Genomic DNA, 15,371 nt, shown 5'->3' with positions numbered 1-15,371 from the left:
TCTTAATTAAAGTGGATGCGTCGACATAAAGGAGGTGTCGACAATAGGATGGCAACGGTCTGATGTCCACAAAATAAGGTCTCCTAGTGTAGGGTATAACAATGCATATGCATCAGGGATCTCATTTGTGGGCATATAGTGTCAATCTTTATTAAAGTGGATGCGTCGACATAAAGGAGGTGTCGACAATAGGATGGCAACGGTCTGATGTCCATAAAATAAGGTCTCCTAGTGTAGGGTATAACAATGCATATGCATCAGGGATCTCATTACTGGGCATATAGTGTCAATCTTAATTAAAGTGGATGCGTCGACATAAAGGAGGTGTCGACAATAGGATGGCAACGGTCTGATGTCCACAAAATAAGGTCTCCTAGTGTAGGGTATAACAATGCATATGCGTCAGGGATCTCTTTAGTGGGCATGTAGTGTAAATCTGTGTCTGATGATGTATTAGGTACTAAACAGTGGGATGACATATTATTCCTTCCTGAGGGGTACCTATTTTCCAATAATGGGATGAAAACAATAATGAAACTGGTGACAGTATGATAATGTGAGTTGTGTATATAGAGAAAGATGCTCGATAAATAATATGTGGGGAATGGATGTGACCCCCTGTCTCTATATTCCGGCGTTCCGGGAGATGCATGTGATATATTTAGACACACGCAGTCCCAGTCCTGTCGGATCAGGAGACAGGGGTTGCATCTAAATGGGGAGAGTGAAGTGTGTGTCGGGGGGAATGATGCACAGAAATAAAACATATTGGAGTCTGTTTTCCAGTGTAATGGTGGGGTAATATGATATAAAACATAAAAATTATGCAGAATTGCATATGAAAATAAGTGAAATTATTTCGGTTGCACCGTGGGATATGTGGTGACAGGCTCCATTCATAGATGGATATTGCATTCAAATGTGAATATGGTGCCATGAATGAAGAAATGGTGTGATGATATAGAAGCAGGGAGGGAGAGAATCCCTCTAGATTGGTGAGGATATAATCTGTGACATGCGAGTGTAAGTGGCATAGAGCCACTGTACTGTAAAATGAAAATAACAATTGTGGTGAGAAAGGAATTGTTGATGGAAATGGTAGAAATAATAAAAATATGGGGTATAGGGTTGGATTCCCAACAGGTTAAGACAAAGAGGAATTTTTGGAGCGTAGTCCACTGACAACAGATATTAAAACTATAGAAAGACTGTATAATTATTTTCTTCGTTGAGGCCTCTGGGGGACATGGAGTCCATCAAAAATATCAGACGGGTCTCTTGTTTCAGAAGCTCCTTGTCCCAGTCTCCTCTCCTGATGGACATGGTGACTTTGGTCATCCCAAAGACTTTAAGGCCCCTGGGACTACCTTGATGGTGTTTGAAGAAATGTTTAGCCACAGGAGTGAGTGTTTTGAATTTCTGTTGGTCTTTTGAGGCGTTTTTGATGCTCAGAAGATGTTCAGACAGCCTTTTCTTCAATGGTCTGCGTGTCTTCCCAATGTAATGTTTCCCACAGGGGCATTCTAAATTATAAATGACCCCTGCAGTATCGCAAGTGATATAGTCCTGAATTTTCCATTCCTTGTTGAATTTATCTGTGAATGAATGGCACGGAGTCATGTAAAGGCAGACCCTGCAGGTCCCACACTTGTAGGATCCTTGTTTTCTGATTTTGTTCTTGGATTCTTTTTCAAGGTGGCTATGCACTAAGATGTCTCTCAAATTGCTGCTCCGTCGCCAGCTTATATCCACCCTGTCTCCGAGAACCTCCTCCAGGTCTTTGTCCGTTTTGAGGATACCCAGGTGTTTGTTCAATACTTGTTGTATCTCTCGCCATTCTTTACAGAACGTGCCAATGAATCTTATTTTCTCAGTGGTGTCAGGGATTTGCTTTTTGGGACGAAGAAGTTGTTCTCTTTCATGCTTGCATACTGCTTTTCTCGCTTTCTGGATAGACCTCTTACTATACCCCCTGTTTCTTAGTCTGATATCAAGTTCATCTGCCCTTTTAGCATAGGATTCTTCACGTGAACAGTTACGCTTTGTTCTCAGGTATTCTCCCTTTGGGAGCCCCTGGATTACAGGTGGAAAATGGGCACTCTCATGGTGAAGTATAGAGTTGGTTGAGGTTTTCTTTCTAAACATGTCAGTAATGATGGAGCCATTCTCTTCAACCCTTATGAGGAGGTCCAGGTATTCCACCTCCTCCTGGCTGACATGGTAAGTAAGTTTGAGGTTGAGGTCATTCTTGTTCAGTATGTTCATGAACTTGAAAAACAAATCAATTTCACCTTCCCATATTAGGAACAGGTCATCTATATACCTTAGCCAGATCAGGATGTGCTGAGTATAGATCTCATGGTCTTCTGTGAAGACCACCTCACGTTCCCACCACCCCAGGTACAGGTTGGCATATGTGGGGGCACAAGTGCTCCCCATCGCTGTCCCCTGCACCTGGAGGTAGAATTGGTCCTCACAGACAAAATAGTTCCTCGATAGGACAAATTTCAGTAGTTCAATGATGAAGTTGTGGAGTGGTATGTCCTTGTCCATACTTAAGAAGTATTCGGAAGCCTGTATACCGTATTTGTGAATGATACTAGTATACAGGCTTTCCACATCGCATGTGATTAACCAGGTACCTGGGTTCAATATGATGTCCTGTATTTTGTTCAGGACGTCCATTGTGTCTCTTACATAAGAGGGAAGAGTCAGAACGTATTTCCTGAGATGATGGTCCACAAATTGGCTTGCTTTCTCAGTTAAGCCCCCCATGCCAGATACAATGGGTCTACCAGGCGGCTTGGTGTCATTCTTATGCACCTTGGGCAGTAGGTACAAGGTAGGGATCTTGACTTGTTTGATTTCCAGAAAATCATATTGTGTCTTGTTTATGACTCCATTTTTCTTGGCCTGTTCAATCATCCTCTGGTAGATTTCAAGGTAGTTGTCAGTGGGGTTGAAGGTTAATTTCTTGTAGCAAGTACCATCCCCCAATTGTCGGTCTAGTTCTTCCTTATATCCACTTCTGGACCATGGTACCACGTTACCTCCCTTGTCAGAGGGTTTTATGATCGTATCACTCCACTCCCTAATATCTTTCAATGCTCTCCTTTCTGGTATACTGAGATTGTCCTCGCTGTGAAAGAGATGTTTGTTTTGTTCAATCTGGTCTAGGTCACGGCTCACCATCTCCAAATAGACCTTTGTCTGTGGGCAGATAGATGGATCCGGTGAAAAGATTGATTTCTTTTTGAGTGTCGACATGGATGTGTCGGCATTAGTAGTGGGATTGTTAGTTAGTGATGGGATATCATCTGAAAGATTTTCCAGGATCTCAAGTATTCCCATATCACATTTGTCAAAAATCTGATCCATACAGAGCTGGGATGGATCACTGTTAGTGTCAAAATTGGGGGAAGTAGGGCTGGCATCCTCTGTTCTCTTATTGAAAAACTTTTTTAATAGGAGCTTTCTCACGTACAGATTCAGGTCTTTCTGAAATTCAAACCGATTTAGTGATTTCATAGGGGAAAAACTGAGGCCTTTATTGAGTACTGAGATTTGTGCTTCATTGAGGACATGATCTGTTAAATTGATTATTCTCAAGGTGTCATCAGGTATCACTTCCTGTAACGTCTTATTTCTCGCCGATCCTCTCTCCAGTCTCGTGGACCTCTTTTGCCCCTTCTTTCCCCTCCTGATCCTCCTAGTTCTCGTCCCAGGTTCTCTCTGAGATCCCTGGGACTGACCCCTAAAAAAGGCCTCCGCGTTTTAGTGGTTTGGGATGGATCAGTTGGCTCACTATCAGAGGAATCTATGTCTGAGGTGGTATATCCTGTGGCATTGCCGGCCGGCTTCCTCCCATTATTTATATTCCACCTGTAGATCCGATTTGTTTGAAAGTCATGTAGATCTCGTTGCAATTTGTTTTTCTTACGGCTAACAACTTCTTTCTCAATATTTTCTAGTTCACTTTTAATTCTGTGGTAGGCTTTTTGAAATTTTTCCAGGCCCTCAAAGTTTTTCAATTTCTCACTCAGTAAGTTGATTTCATGGGTGCATTTGTTAAGTGTGATTTCATCATGCTTAATTAAAATGCCTATGAGGCCAAGAGAACAGGTAGTAAGTGTTCTTTCCCACTCTGTTTTAAGGGAATCATTAGCCAATTCGAATGAGGGAAACACTTTTGGTCTAAGTCCTCTGGGGGTGATTTGTTGTTTCAGGTAGTTCTCAAATGTGGCTTTATTCCAGAATGTCCTGGTCTGTTTGGCGAGGACGATTTTTAGGGTATGTATATCATTAACCCAGTCATCCTGTGCAGTGTCAATCATGGTGAGGTCTTTCTCCAGCATATTCTCTAAACTTTTTTTAAAATTCGTTTGTCTTTCATTTAATTCATGACTAAGGCTAAATGTAGCAGTCGCTGATGAGGTAGTTGGAAATAATGCCATGGTCACTGGTTCTTTAATGATTCTCCTGGGTGCTGAACCTCAGGTTATGGGAGTAAGTACATTCAATCACTAATTTCACTGGTGTGCCGTGCTGATAAGGAGAAAGGTGAACTAGTCACCATAGAATTAGATACTGTACACAAAGGAAAACTTATCGCACAGGAGAGTGATGAATAAGATACTAGAAAAGGTGGACCCCTGATTTTTAGTTACAGGTTTAAATGAAACCTAGGTTGACGGGGGTGTGCTACCACTGGACATCTATATATATCAAGCAACAGGGTTTGTACAGAGACAAAAAAAGAAATGTCACTGTGTGGTGCACCTAAGAATTGACACAATAATACGTAACTTTTAATTGGATAACTTTAAAATTGGTAGCGAAATAATGGACACACAATACACAAAAACATATATGACACAGACAGGTGTTTTAAAAAGGGTACTGATACCCTCACGACGCTGGGCCCCCAATCCCAATGAAATTTATGAGAATGCTTTTATTTGTGTACACATAAAATGCTTTGATGTTTTAGCAGTAACTTAGTACCTAGGACGTTCTCCTTAATTAGTGGAGAATTGACGGGTATGATACCCGGTCTGATAGGTACTCACGGCTGTTGTGCGAGTGATAGTATATGGATCAACTCACACAATTTTTACAGTTTGAGTGCTGGTTAATCTCGAATGCACTCTGAATTACCACAACTATAATACCAGTCCTGCCCCCTGTAATAAGTGTGGGTCTAGGAAAGGTAGTGGTGCTCTGCAGCAACGCTAGTCTGACCCGCTGTGTGGGATGCGGGTATGACATGCGATGTGGAAAGCCTGTATACTAGTATCATTCACAAATACGGTATACAGGCTTCCGAATACTTCTTAAGTATGGACAAGGACATACCACTCCACAACTTCATCATTGAACTACTGAAATTTGTCCTATCGAGGAACTATTTTGTCTGTGAGGACCAATTCTACCTCCAGGTGCAGGGGACAGCGATGGGGAGCACTTGTGCCCCCACATATGCCAACCTGTACCTGGGGTGGTGGGAACGTGAGGTGGTCTTCACAGAAGACCATGAGATCTATACTCAGCACATCCTGATCTGGCTAAGGTATATAGATGACCTGTTCCTAATATGGGAAGGTGAAATTGATTTGTTTTTCAAGTTCATGAACATACTGAACAAGAATGACCTCAACCTCAAACTTACTTACCATGTCAGCCAGGAGGAGGTGGAATACCTGGACCTCCTCATAAGGGTTGAAGAGAATGGCTCCATCATTACTGACATGTTTAGAAAGAAAACCTCAACCAACTCTATACTTCACCATGAGAGTGCCCATTTTCCACCTGTAATCCAGGGGCTCCCAAAGGGAGAATACCTGAGAACAAAGCGTAACTGTTCACGTGAAGAAACCTATGCTAAAAGGGCAGATGAACTTGATATCAGACTAAGAAACAGGGGGTATAGTAAGAGGTCTATCCAGAAAGCGAGAAAAGCAGTATGCAAGCATGAAAGAGAACAACTTCTTCGTCCCAAAAAGCAAATCCCTGACACCACTGAGAAAATAAGATTCATTGGCACGTTCTGTAAAGAATGGCGAGAGATACAACAAGTATTGAACAAACACCTGGGTATCCTCAAAACGGACAAAGACCTGGAGGAGGTTCTCGGAGACAGGGTGGATATAAGCTGGCGACGGAGCAGCAATTTGAGAGACATCTTAGTGCATAGCCACCTTGAAAAAGAATCCAAGAACAAAATCAGAAAACAAGGATCCTACAAGTGTGGGACCTGCAGGGTCTGCCTTTACATGACTCCGTGCCATTCATTCACAGATAAATTCAACAAGGAATGGAAAATTCAGGACTATATCACTTGCGATACTGCAGGGGTCATTTATAATTTAGAATGCCCCTGTGGGAAACATTACATTGGGAAGACACGCAGACCATTGAAGAAAAGGCTGTCTGAACATCTTCTGAGCATCAAAAACGCCTCAAAAGACCAACAGAAATTCAAAACACTCACTCCTGTGGCTAAACATTTCTTCAAACACCATCAAGGTAGTCCCAGGGGCCTTAAAGCCTTTGGGATGACCAAAGTCACCATGTCCATCAGGAGAGGAGACTGGGACAAGGAGCTTCTGAAACAAGAGACCCGTCTGATATTTTTGATGGACTCCATGTCCCCCAGAGGCCTCAACGAAGAAAATAATTATACAGTCTTTCTATAGTTTTAATATCTGTTGTCAGTGGACTACGCTCCAAAAATTCCTCTTTGTCTTAACCTGTTGGGAATCCAACCCTATACCCCATATTTTTATTATTTCTACCATTTCCATCAACAATTCCTTTCTCACCACAATTGTTATTTTCATTTTACAGTACAGTGGCTCTATGCCACTTACACTCGCATGTCACAGATTATATCCTCACCAATCTAGAGGGATTCTCTCCCTCCCTGCTTCTATATCATCACACCATTTCTTCATTCATGGCACCATATTCACATTTGAATGCAATATCCATCTATGAATGGAGCCTGTCACCACATATCCCACGGTGCAACCGAAATAATTTCACTTATTTTCATATGCAATTCTGCATAATTTTTATGTTTTATATCATATTACCCCACCATTACACTGGAAAACAGACTCCAATATGTTTTATTTCTGTGCATCATTCCCCCCGACACACACTTCACTCTCCCCATTTAGATGCAACCCCTGTCTCCTGATCCGACAGGACTGGGACTGCGTGTGTCTAAATATATCACATGCATCTCCCGGAACGCCGGAATATAGAGACAGGGGGTCACATCCATTCCCCACATATTATTTATCGAGCATCTTTCTCTATATACACAACTCACATTATCATACTGTCACCAGTTTCATTATTGTTTTCATCCCATTATTGGAAAATAGGTACCCCTCAGGAAGGAATAATATGTCATCCCACTGTTTAGTACCTAATACATCATCAGACACAGATTTACACTACATGCCCACTAAAGAGATCCCTGACGCATATGCATTGTTATACCCTACACTAGGAGACCTTATTTTGTGGACATCAGACCGTTGCCATCCTATTGTCGACACCTCCTTTATGTCGACGCATCCACTTTAATTAAGATTGACACTATATGCTCACAAATGCGTAAAATAAAAGATAATAATATAACGTATTGGGAAGGGGAAAAGGAGGAAAGGGCTAGCAAGTTAACTCTAGTATGTGAATAACTGATAACCTGGAACTAGTCATTAGAATTAAGACAGTAAACTGTACCTATATCATTTAAATGTAATGTCAATTGTATGTGGTATGTAAGGTAAATGTTGTAACTGTTTCTTTGTTTTTATATGTACCGAAAATTGAATAAAGAATATTTAAATTTAAGATTGACACTATATGCCCAGTAATGAGATCCCTGATGCATATGCATTGTTATACCCTACACTAGGAGACCTTATTTTATGGACATCAGACCGTTGCCATCCTATTGTCGACACCTCCTTTATGTCGACGCATCCACTTTAATTAAGATTGACACTATATGCCCATAATGAGATCCCTGATGCATATGCATTGTTATACCCTACACTAGGAGACCTTATTTTGTGGACATCAGACCGTTGCCATCCTAGTGTCGACACCTCCTTTATGTCGACGCATCCACTTTAATAAAGATTGACACTATATGCCCAGTAATGAGATCCCTAATGCATATGCATTGTTATACCCTACACTAGGAGACCTTATTTTGTGGACATCAGACCGTTGCCATCCTATTGTCGACACCTCCTTTATGTCGACGCATCCACTTTAATAAAGATTGACACTATATGCCCAGTAATGAGATCCCTGATGCATATGCATTGTTATACCCTACACTAGGAGACCTTATTTTGTGGACATCAGACCGTTGCCATCCTATTGTCGACACTTCCTTTATGTCGACGCATCCACTATAATTAATGGATAATCGACACACACATTATGCCTGGACTGTATCATTATGCAGAGTTTTACACTCCATATTATCAGTTCAGTGCTACACTTAAACCTTTAATTCTTCCTTCTTTCTCTAAACATCAATTCTTTATTTGTACTACTTTATCAACCGGGCATGTATACTAATTATTTACAACTCCATATGACTAATTGAATCCACATGCCCAACGCAATCACTAGCCAACTTGTTACCTGGTCACACCCTGGAAATTAGCATCTGATGAATATTCATTAGAGGCAGGTATTTAATGAACTTCCTGCTGCCCCTCAGGTTGGTCTTGAAAAAGCTCCTTGGCGAAGCGTACGCCGACCGTTACACTTCGTCTGTGTCCCCCTTCCCTTCCCTGATATAAATGCATTTTGATCTGTTTTAGCTTAAAGTATTTTTCCTCTGCAGCACGCTCTGGCGATCTGATACCTGGCATATCTCACCAGGGCAAGACACGGTGTGTTGCGCACTAACACCGTGTTGTATCAGAACTGGCAAGTGGGAACGTCTGCGGCATCAAACATAGCCGCATTCGGTACTTCCCACCGGGCGCAGTTACCTACACCGCTACCCGACGCCATCGCCCGGCTCATACCCGCATCCCACACAGCGGGTCAGACTAGCGTTGCTGCAGAGCACCACTACCTTTCCTAGACCCACACTTATTACAGGGGGCAGGACTGGTATTATAGTTGTGGTAATTCAGAGTGCATTCGAGATTAACCAGCACTCAAACTGTAAAAATTGTGTGAATTGATCCATATACTATCACTCGCACAACAGCCGTGAGTACCTATCAGACCGGGTATCATACCCGTCAATTCTCCACTAATTAAGGAGAACGTCCTAGGTACTAAGTTACTGCTAAAACATCAAAGCATTTTATGTGTACACAAATAAAAGCATTCTCATAAATTTCATTGGGATTGGGGGCCCAGCGTCGTGAGGGTATCAGTACCCTTTTTAAAACACCTGTCTGTGTCATATATGTTTTTGTGTATTGTGTGTCCATTATTTCGCTACCAATTTTAAAGTTATCCAATTAAAAGTTACGTATTATTGTGTCAATTCTTAGGTGCACCACACAGTGACATTTCTTTTTTTGTCTCTGTACAAACCCTGTTGCCTGTACAGCAAACAGGCAATTACCCCTCCCAGCATTATTTTAGTATGTTGTTATTATCATATGTCATGTACTGGAATGTGGTTTCTAATCAGATTAATCTTCACTAAACCCAATAACATAAAACGTGGGTAAAATACCATCAACATAACTGAAACTAACCACTTTATTAAGGTTTCTGACAAAGTCCCACATTGCAGACTACTTAATACTGTATACTCAAAACTGTGGGACTGGAGTCTAAATCTGGCCAAACACTTATGTGATTTTGCCCGATTCCGATGGATCAGGCTGAGAATTTGGGTAAAATTAGATCCGATCCGCGGTCCCATGCGCATTGATTTGGAGCCTCTAGATCCCAAGTTTTGCACATAGGATCTTTCGAATCAGACTACCTCTGGCAGCACTTGTTGGGATCGCATGCCATATATCACATGCAAAAGGACCGCATGCAATATATATTTCATGCGATCCAGGCGGTTCAAGGGGGATCGGCAGCTACTTCCCCACCTTCGGAGAAGTTGCAGTAATGTATGGGGGCCTTAAGGCGGTTGAATGGATAACATGTTGCTGCAGAATAGGAAACAGAGACTTGTAATAAATGGAGTGCAGACTGTGGAAGGTAGATGCATGTGGAATACCTCAGGGATCTGTCCTTTTGTTGGTGACATTGCAAATGGTATTGAAGGAAAATATGCCTTTTTGCAGATGACACAAAGGTATGCAACAGCATAGACACACCAGGAAGGGTAAACAAGTTTAATGTAAAAAAAAAATTAAATCACAAGCCCAAAAGGTAAATATAGTATTTTGGGCCCTACAATTGTAACTTTTGAGAAGGAAAGGAATCTAGGAGTCACTATTTCAGGTAATTAAGCAATTTAACAAAGTAATACAGTAAAACAGTTGAGATGGTGGTCGACTACAGGAAAAAACCAAATGCACTAGTCCCGCTAACAATAGCCAACGCAGTGATGTCGCGGGTTGAATCCTTCAAATTCCTAGGGACAACCATGTCCAGTGACCTAAAATGGGGATTAAACATAACCACAAACATCAAAAAGGCCCAACAGCGACTGTTATTCCTGAGGCAACTCAGGAAATTCAACATCCCACAGGAGCTGCTGTGCGTATTCTACACCGCCATCGTGGAGTCTGTCTTATGTTCCTCGATCACAATCTGGCACGGTGGCGCAAGCGAGAATGACAAACAAAAACTGCAGAGGGTAGTGAAGACTGCGGAAAGGATCATAGGGACCGACCTCCCCCCGATAAGGGATCTGTTCACATCCAGGGTAAGGCAATGCGCTCAGAAGATCGTGAAGGACAACCTGCATCCCGGTCACAACCTGTTCGACATCCTACCATCCGGAAGAAGGTTCAGGTCCATCCCCGTCAAAACGTTCAGATCCGCAAGAAGCTTCTTTCCATTAGCCGTCCATCACCTGAACAATCCAATCAAAGCGAATGCAATCCCAATATCAACAGCCAAACAACGTGTCCCTACTTGGCGACCTGACCACCATAGTCGTAGCTAGAAATGGTGACTGCATTTCATCTGGTGGTATTTGAACATAACACAGGGGATAATCATACACCTACTCCTGGGCCTTGTATATGAAAGTGCCCATGACCCCCTAGCGGATCAGCAGAGGGTAAATAAGAGTATCAGTGATAAACAGTAAAACACATTGGGGTGCAAAATATAAGAACTTTATTGTCAGAGGTATTTATACAATAAAAACATCTTCTGGACAATAAATTATCTCTTTTCTATACATTGAAGACCTGCTTAATTAAGAAAATTTACATCTTTCAGTTTAAGATCTTTTTAGGATCACCTTTTCCTTAATACTTTTTTTGTCACTAAAAACACCATCTGTGTGTGTATATGTTTGTACGTGTGATTTTAACCGCTTTAAATTCACTGCGGCTTCCCATCATGTCATATAATGGGACTTTTTAAAAATATGACCTATTAAAAGTTAAATTTTATGTAATTATTCTTTGTTTAAGTGCGCTCCCTAAATAACAGTCCTTTTCTCTTCATGTTCATTGCTGTTCCTGGACTTCCCTGGTAATGTATGATTGCCATCCCCTGTGGTGAAACACCTTCTTATCAATTACCTAGCTCACCACAGGTGACGGCAATCATACATTACCAGGGAAGTCCAGGAACAGAGTATTTTCTCCCTCATGGAGAGGCTCAGGTAGGCAAGTATGCACTGTATGGGTCATTGATATCGCTTTTAGTTCTGGAGGTCTTATCTTTTAAAAGGATATTAATACATTATAGTGTGTTCAAAGAAGGGCAACTAAAATAGTGCATGGTCTACATCACAAACTTACATGGAAAAATCTCAATACGTATAGTTTGGAGCAGAGAAGGGGAAGGGGGGAAATTACAGAAACTTTCAAATATGTTAAGGGTTTTACCAAGGTCCAGGAGGGAAACATTCTTCAGAGGAAGAGAAGTATTCAAACATGAGGTCAATGAAACTGGAGGGAGGTACAGTAGGATCAGGGGAAATATGAAAAAAACTGCTTCACAGAAAGGATAGAGGATTGGTGGAATGGCCTCCTGTCAGAGGTCGCCGAAGCTAACAGTAGAGCAATTTAAACACATTTTGAATAGCCATAATATGCTTATAAAAAAAAACAGTAAGGATCAAATAGGGCTGAAATTACCAAAAGGATCAAATAAAAAGAGTCAGACTAAAGAAGTTTCTATCTTCCGTCAAATTCTCAGTTTCTGTGAAAATCACATGCTATAAGAATGCACACATATATGTGTCTATTGATTAATAATCAGTGGTAGAACCAGTTTTCTATAGCAGATTATACTTTTTTTTATTTATCACAAAGAAATAGAGATGCAGATGTTTACATTACATGTTTCACATATGTTTTTAATCTATATCTATAAAGCACAACGCAGAAACATTTAGGAATGATTTTTGTCAGTTTACAAATAAACAATGCCATAATTTCAATTTACATGACAGTTCTTTGATTTGTTGCTTATCCCACTGCTGGTGAATGACATTAGCAAGTACATACTGAGATGGGACCTCAACTACAGGCAGACTGCTTCATCCTCTTTGGGACTCATCAGTGTAGGGAAGGGAAAACTCCAAACTCTATACTGCTCTGCCCTAAACTCCTATCCTAAATTGCTGACCCACTTTATAGGATGAAATTTCAGCACTTGCCTGACTCGCTCTTGTGTATAGGACACAGTTACGATGCTGCTGGTCGAAATCCTGGTACCAGAATCCCGACCAGCAGCCACAACACCGATGCCAGAATCCCAACATCACTGGAGCTGCTGACACCAGAATACCGACAGCTGGCATCCTGATCATAAGTATGTCAGGGTCTCGTAGTGTTAGGCCATAATGGGAAAGTAGAGGGGGGGTTAGATTTTGGCCCTAGGGGAGACTTAAGGGTTAGTAGGGGGGAGGGTAAGTCACCAGTGGGGAGGGTTAGGGATAGCCTGCAGGGGGCGGGGGAGTTAGGGTTATGCTGCCGATGGTAAGTAAACATACTGTACTCAGCTTCTGTCGGGATTCTCCTCAGCAGTATGCCGCTGTCCATCTTCTGACCACCAGAATACTGAATCCATCTGTATACTCCATAAAGCACTGGCAAAAACATGCCAGGTAAATGGTGTTCTTAGGAAAGACTGGTAAAGCAGTGACGTCACTGCATATTGCATGAAGTGATAAATTATCCCTAATCTGTGTCATTGGTACAGTCAGTGGCGTAACAATGGCACTGCAGTCCAAGCAGTGGCTTGGGGGAGTTGGTGCTGTGGGGGGGCGCATGGTCTCTGCAGAGTCCAATGGGTCTGGCCGTCCATATGGAACCTGCTGAAAATGCCAGTATGGAATCTGCTGAAAATGTCTCTCCAAAAATGTTTGCCTCCTTGGAGGAGACAGATGTTAGAGGTCCTACTGTATAGATCAGGGGTGGCCGAACCGGTCCTCGAGATCTACCAATGGTCCACATTTTCCAGATCACCTAGCTGGTGCACAACTGCAGTCATTACTAACTGTCACATTTTCAAACCTGCTCCATTCATTCCTACTATAGATCCACAGGTTGCCTGAAAAACATGAACTGTTGGTAGATCTTGAGGACAGGTTTGGCCACCCCTGGTATAGATGGATATACTGTTTGCTAGAAGTCTTACTAGGTAGCGTATATTGCTACCCAGAAGTTACATGAAACCCTTGTCAATGAGCATTTAGGTATTTTTTTGTCAGAGGGGGCACAAAATTTCAAGTTACGCCACTGATTATGGTAAGTCCATCTTTCTCCCTCAATGTTTTTACTAGAACTGCCATTTAACACATGAAGTATTATTTACTTTATTATTATTATTATTATTATTATTATTATTATTATTATTATTATTATATCATTGCATAACTGGAAGACTTTATCCAACTATGAATAATGGTTACAATTTTCAGAATCATTCACAGACTGTAGTTTTTTTTTACCCTGATAATGTACCCGGTTAGTAAAATTGACATACTATGGAAAACAGTATTATTGTTATTGAATCAAGACCCCCATACATTACTAATAAACCCTTGAGCTCCCAGGAGGCTCGCATACGATTTGGCACTTGATGTGTCTTTTTTACATGCAATAAATCGCATGCAATTAATTGCATGGAAAAATTCCTGGGGAGCTGACAGTGGTGGGGGGCAGGCAGCGGGGTCCGTACGGCGCGGGGTGGGCAGTGTGGCTGGCAGCGGGGTCCTTGTGGAAAAGCGCCCGCTATGTGCCACTGATGGTTCAGATCCAATAAATGATCGGGTCAGAGGGGATGTCAAACACATCTTGATTTGGGCTGATTTCTTGGCCTTATCTGTCGGAATCAGGCAAAATCGGCCGAAATCGGATAGGTGTATGGGAACCTTTACAGATAGATGCATAGGGTCCATAGGAACTGTATCCTGATAATGAAGACAATCAAAACATGCACACACATATGTATATAGACACAAGACTCTGTCACACACAAGCCTTTAGCAGGCAGTAAGTAACTTAGTACCTTTCATAGTAGGTGTTGTACGAGTAACTTTTTTCCTTTGATGTGGGGACATAGATAGTGAAGACTGCAGAAAGAGACAGAAAGGTAACCATGCTATTACATCAGTTTGACGTTCTTAGCAAATGTGGTGAAGGTATTAATCATTAACTCATTTTAAGAGGAACTTGTATTATTCTAACCAAGACATTATCTCAAGCTCTGTAATTTCTCAGTTTCTATTTTTTAAGTTAAACCTTTTTCATTAGAATACTGTAACATTTGTATTGTAGGTATACTATATTTAGAGGAAACTATTTATATTCATATATGATTATGTAATATAAAGTATACCAGAGTTGCTTACCCTCCAGGAATGGCCGGGAGGGTCCAGAAAATCGGTTCCCCCTCCCGGCCCCCCCGGAAAGGTGGGCAACCCTCCAAGATTCTGGGGGATCCCGGTCCCTCCCCTGTTTGCGGCTCCCTGCCCCCCTGTCCGCGGTATTTAGATAACCTGATTTGCCGATCTCTGGGAGGGGCGGGGCTAAAGTGTCATAATAGCCATCATTTAGCCCCGCCCCCTCCATGGAGATAGGCAACCCGGGTCATTTTCCAGCTTAATGACATCACGCAAAAGCAAATTGCGACCATCAAATGATTTCGCCCCCGCGCGCAATGCTGCGAATGGATGTTCATGCAAAACATCAGTTTGCATGCATGTGCGAATATTCGGC

The 15,371-nt window shown here is 41.8% G+C and overlaps 1 protein-coding gene across 2 annotated transcripts in view; it reads right to left on the bottom strand.

Annotated features, from left to right (window-relative positions):
• The window catches only part of PPP1R1A (protein phosphatase 1 regulatory inhibitor subunit 1A), a 157,904-nt gene that overhangs the window by 15,425 nt on the left and 127,108 nt on the right, over window positions 1-15,371 (bottom strand). For both annotated transcript variants that reach the window (XM_083169520.1, XM_083169522.1), the window contains exon 4: window positions 14,662-14,725. In XM_083169520.1, the coding sequence (XP_083025646.1) occupies window positions 14,662-14,725 (64 nt within the window). The remainder of the gene's footprint in view (window positions 1-14,661; window positions 14,726-15,371) is intronic.

This window comes from Crinia signifera, chromosome 2, assembly GCF_055691185.1.
Source record: "Crinia signifera chromosome 2, ASM5569118v1, whole genome shotgun sequence".
Lineage (NCBI taxonomy): Eukaryota > Metazoa > Chordata > Amphibia > Anura > Myobatrachidae > Crinia > Crinia signifera.
This window is presented reverse-complemented; position numbering and strand designations above follow the sequence as displayed.